The sequence below is a fragment of the Cynoglossus semilaevis genome, chromosome 14 (assembly GCF_000523025.1).
Source record: "Cynoglossus semilaevis isolate Cse_v1.0 chromosome 14, Cse_v1.0, whole genome shotgun sequence".
Taxonomy (NCBI): domain Eukaryota; kingdom Metazoa; phylum Chordata; class Actinopteri; order Pleuronectiformes; family Cynoglossidae; genus Cynoglossus; species Cynoglossus semilaevis.
This window is the reverse complement of record NC_024320.1, coordinates 15,004,248-15,008,515: the sequence shown is the minus strand read 5'-3', so window position 1 is coordinate 15,008,515 and position 4,268 is coordinate 15,004,248. Positions and strand designations below refer to the sequence as shown.

Below are 4,268 nucleotides of genomic sequence, written 5' to 3'. Positions count from 1 at the left end.
GGATATCACCTTTGCTGATGGCCATCTGATGGCCACTATTTTCACACAGTATAGGCTTGTAGAAACCACTACATATCAGAACCACTGCATTATAACAAGTCTTGTGATTTATACAGACAAAAATCAACAGTTTCTAGAATCCAATAGAATGTTGTTTCCTATGAACAAAAGGAGTCATGGTTCCTAGTGCCGTATTATCTATCAAGACACAATGATTTAGAAAGTAGTGTACCACTACTTTTATGTATTGTTCGGATCTTTATTTGTCCCAAATAAATAAAACCATTTCCTCATTAGAATCCTTAAAAAAAAAAAAAATCCAACTTCGTCACTGCTGCATTAACACCCGACAAAGAAATTAGGTTTTGCATGTCTTATCAAGACTTTGCAGCTGTTTCAAGTGCTCCTTCGATGGACACAAGGGGTTCTTGTTCATCTCTAAGTTCACGGTCAGTACGACTGTTTCCCAAAGTGACACTGTTCTTTGCTGCACAACACAGCTTCCCTCTCACTGTCCCCCCAATTAGACTTGGAAACGACAGGCTCATTAGTTAGTTCAGGTTATAGGGCTCTTGCATCCCCCTGACGTCTCTTTCACAGTAACAAGACAAACTCTGTTAACATAGAGCATCCAATTATTCAGGAAAATCTGCCAGCGCCATGAACAACGTGGCGAGCAGTCTCTTGTCAGTAATCTGATGCAGTCTCTGTTTCTGTGTCACACTGTGGATAATAGAAATCACAGTACAACTTCAAAGTTTTCCTGTGACTGCAACAGCTTATTTATTGTCTGGTCTATGTAAATGTTTTAGGTTTTGTGTGTTACTGTGTAAACAGTCATTATTACAGCCTTTAACAATAGCAGCAGTCTTCTCTTGACGTTCATCTACAATGAAATGAAACTTTTACTTCACAGTCCAGACTACAGGTCCATCCCATTTGCATATTTTGTGACAGTGAGTCTTAAGTCGTGCACCCAATTTGCACAGATGACATTAAATTAGAAGAGAAGATGTCTGCTCACTGTTTTAAATGAGCTAATAGCAGTAACATTTACTGCTTTCTAGAAATGTTTCTTCTTCATTACATATTCAACATTATTACATTTAACAGTGATTTTTAATTATTGCCAACCTAGTGTTAAAATGCTGAATATCCTTGAATGTGTTCTAAACTTTTTAAAGGGTATGATATAACTGTCTTACACTACATCCTGAAATTTAAGCAAATAAAACCCTATATTATTGCTAAAATTTCAAATTTGAACCAAGCAGATTTAAGCAGTGATGAACTAAAACACCAATTTCAAATGTATTTTTCCAAAAACTATATTGAAAATAGACAATAAAACACAACACTCTTAACACAGTATTTTACTATTTATTGCATTTTGTGTAAATTGATTTAAATAGTCTCTTGCAGCATTAAGCGTTAAAGCATAGTATTAGGTTAAAATTAACCTCTTATTTTGTGCAACAAACGTGAATATAAACGTACTGAAACATTACGTTGGTAGAGTAGAGTAGGGCTTTATTCATTTGGTCGACCAAAACCTATTCCTGAACAAAACATTCTTATAATATAAAACATTTGCATTTAAAATAACAAAGAAATTGAAGCAATATAGCTAGAAAATAATAATAAAAAATGTTTAATGTAGTTATTAACGATGGAGTATACTTAAACAGAAATACCATGTATCGAGTTTATATGGCCCCGCCACGTCATCACAAACGCGGAAGTAAACTGTATTTATAGTTCAGCATGTCAAGCGCCGGATACTCTGCAGTGAGCCATGTCATTTTCGATATGGATGGACTATTATTAGGTCTTGAAATGCACAATATGTATTTTCTACCTTGTTAGGAACGTTTGGTCATTCAGTACGAAGCTGCACAATTAGCGCTAAACGCGTCTATTTGCCTTCATTCCGAACTCCATGGAATGAATGTGCACCTTCACGTTTTAGGGTCGTATGGTCTCAAAGCAACAAACTATACAATATTGTAATCGTAAGCGTTTATAACATTTAACGCTGTACATAAATCCGACCTTGCACATAAATAATACAGATTTAAGTAACACTCATGGTGGTCATCGTGGTAACAGGGTAGTTCCCACAATTATGCCTGAAGTGAAATGTATCGAATAGTAAAAATACGCCTTAAAATTTCATCAATGAAGATCTGTGAAACGCGAGCATGGACCTGTCAATAATCCTGGCCGCTGGAAATAACGTTATATTTTAATGAGGTTCAGTTAGAGTGTGCAGTTACAGTACTTCTGCCGCCATGTCACCGATTACCCCAGGGACTGCAATTAAGTGAAGAATAAATATTCAGATATATCTGGGAAGTTGTTAACTATGTCCTCTAGTAATGAAACAATGTCAGCTGATGCACCTTAAACATTTTCCTTTAATTGTAACCATTTCCAGAAGATTATCTCTGTTCTTTGCAGCTTCTGTTATCAATATAACTTTTAAAACTAATGCTGATTGTTTCCCCCCATTTTCCATGTTGTTATAGACACTGAGCGCCTTTACACGGTGTCCTTCCAGGAAATCTGTGACCGCTTTGACAAGCAGTACACATGGGATGTGAAGTCATCAGTCATGGGGAAAAAGGCTCTGGAAGCTGCTCAAATTATTAAAGACAGACTGGAGCTTCCCATGACAGCAGAGGAACTTCTGGCAGAAAGTCGACAAATACAAGAAAAGATTTTTCCCTCTGCTAAACTTATGCCAGGTAATTCTAAACCATTTTTTTCAAATTCATGTTTCCAATGTTTTTCTGGGTGTTTTGCAAATTTTATTTATATTGTTACAGTTGTAATGTCAACTGAAAAAGTGCAAAAAAGCAGTGGCTTACAATAGCTGCTTCAAATACTGATCAGTATGCTTAGTATATATTTACTAATGGTATTTATATGGAACCAGATCATTAAGGGAGCTCAGTGGAATGTAGTCCTTGAAGCAGGGAATTAAAACCCCCTAACTGTGTGCTCTGCAATGTTTAAAAAAGGTGATAATTACATGATATATACACTGTATGTGCATTGACCTTGTATGACTGCAAAATCACTTTCAGGCAGTCACTGAGGTTTTGTTAGAAAAAAAAATAACTATTTATTGTCAGGTATAATTATCAGTCTTGAAAAAAGATGTGTATGAGTAATACACTATATTTCTGAAATCCACCAAAGTATTTATCTTTGGTGAATGCATTAGTTAATGGACAAAAGCAAACACATTTTTATCACTTTTAATTCCATAAATGAGGCACTGATAAGACAAATCTGGACTGCAGGCAGCAGTCACCTGATCTCTTTGTAACATCAACTGATCACTTCCAAGCCCATGTGACCTCGCCCATCCCATTTGGAATGCTTAGATGTAGCTCTTTGCCTTTGACCTTTTGTTCGGACATGTATGTGAATTGTTTTTACTTTACAAGTTGTCCAATTTAAGATTTATCACTAGGGTGGCCAGTTGAGAAACTTTCCAAAATCTTTTCCAAATGAGCTTTCTCTTCATATCTTGCCTCATTATCACCAACATTGGATCAGGAATCAGAATCAGCTTTGGTCAAAGAAGCACAGCCTTTGTGATAAAAAGTCCTGTGTTGAACAATTAAAAATAAATTAGAAGCTTTAGACTACTTCTCATGTGTTCCATCAGGTGTTGAGAAACTCGTGAACCATCTCCAAAAGCACGGCATCCCAATAGCAGTGGCAACCAGCTCAGCCGGTGTAACATTTCAGTTGAAGACAAGCCGCCACAAAGATTTTTTTGCTCTGTTCAACCACATTGTTTTGGGCGATGATCCTGAGGTGAAAAATGCGAAACCCCAACCTGACTCCTTCCTGGTCTGTGCAAGAAGATTCAATCCTGCAGCTTCTCCAGAGAAGGTAAGAAAAACAAACATTTTAAGTTTAAGTAGTTTTTATTGCACCCACTGTCCTGTGGGACACTAAACAATAACTATTAAAGGCTAGTGAAATGGTTAATACAAAAAAGGTGAAATGTCTGCTTTTAAAAATTGCTTTCTGGTACAAGTAAAAAAGATACAAAGCAGATTTTTTTTTTAAATTGTATTAGAATGACCTTTATTAAAGATCTTAATTTCCAACAGGGTTGGATTAGGGTTGTCCTGGTACAATTTTTAACAAAACAAGTACAAATAGAAGTATTTTCATTTGTGTTCTTGCGAAAACCGAGTACTAATACTAATTTAGGCCGGTCTCATAAATATGCAGTGGACTTTCAG

At 36.1% G+C, this 4,268-nt stretch overlaps 1 protein-coding gene across 1 annotated transcript in view; it reads left to right on the top strand.

The window, feature by feature from the left end:
* Nucleotides 1–1,716: 1,716 nt before the first annotated feature.
* The window catches only part of pudp (pseudouridine 5'-phosphatase), a 15,523-nt gene continuing 12,971 nt past the window's right edge, over nucleotides 1,717–4,268 (top strand). The window contains exons 1-3 of the mRNA XM_008325266.3: nucleotides 1,717–1,828; nucleotides 2,529–2,747; nucleotides 3,680–3,909. Coding sequence (XP_008323488.1) covers nucleotides 1,765–1,828; nucleotides 2,529–2,747; nucleotides 3,680–3,909 — 513 coding nt within the window. The 5' untranslated portion in view covers nucleotides 1,717–1,764. The remainder of the gene's footprint in view (nucleotides 1,829–2,528; nucleotides 2,748–3,679; nucleotides 3,910–4,268) is intronic.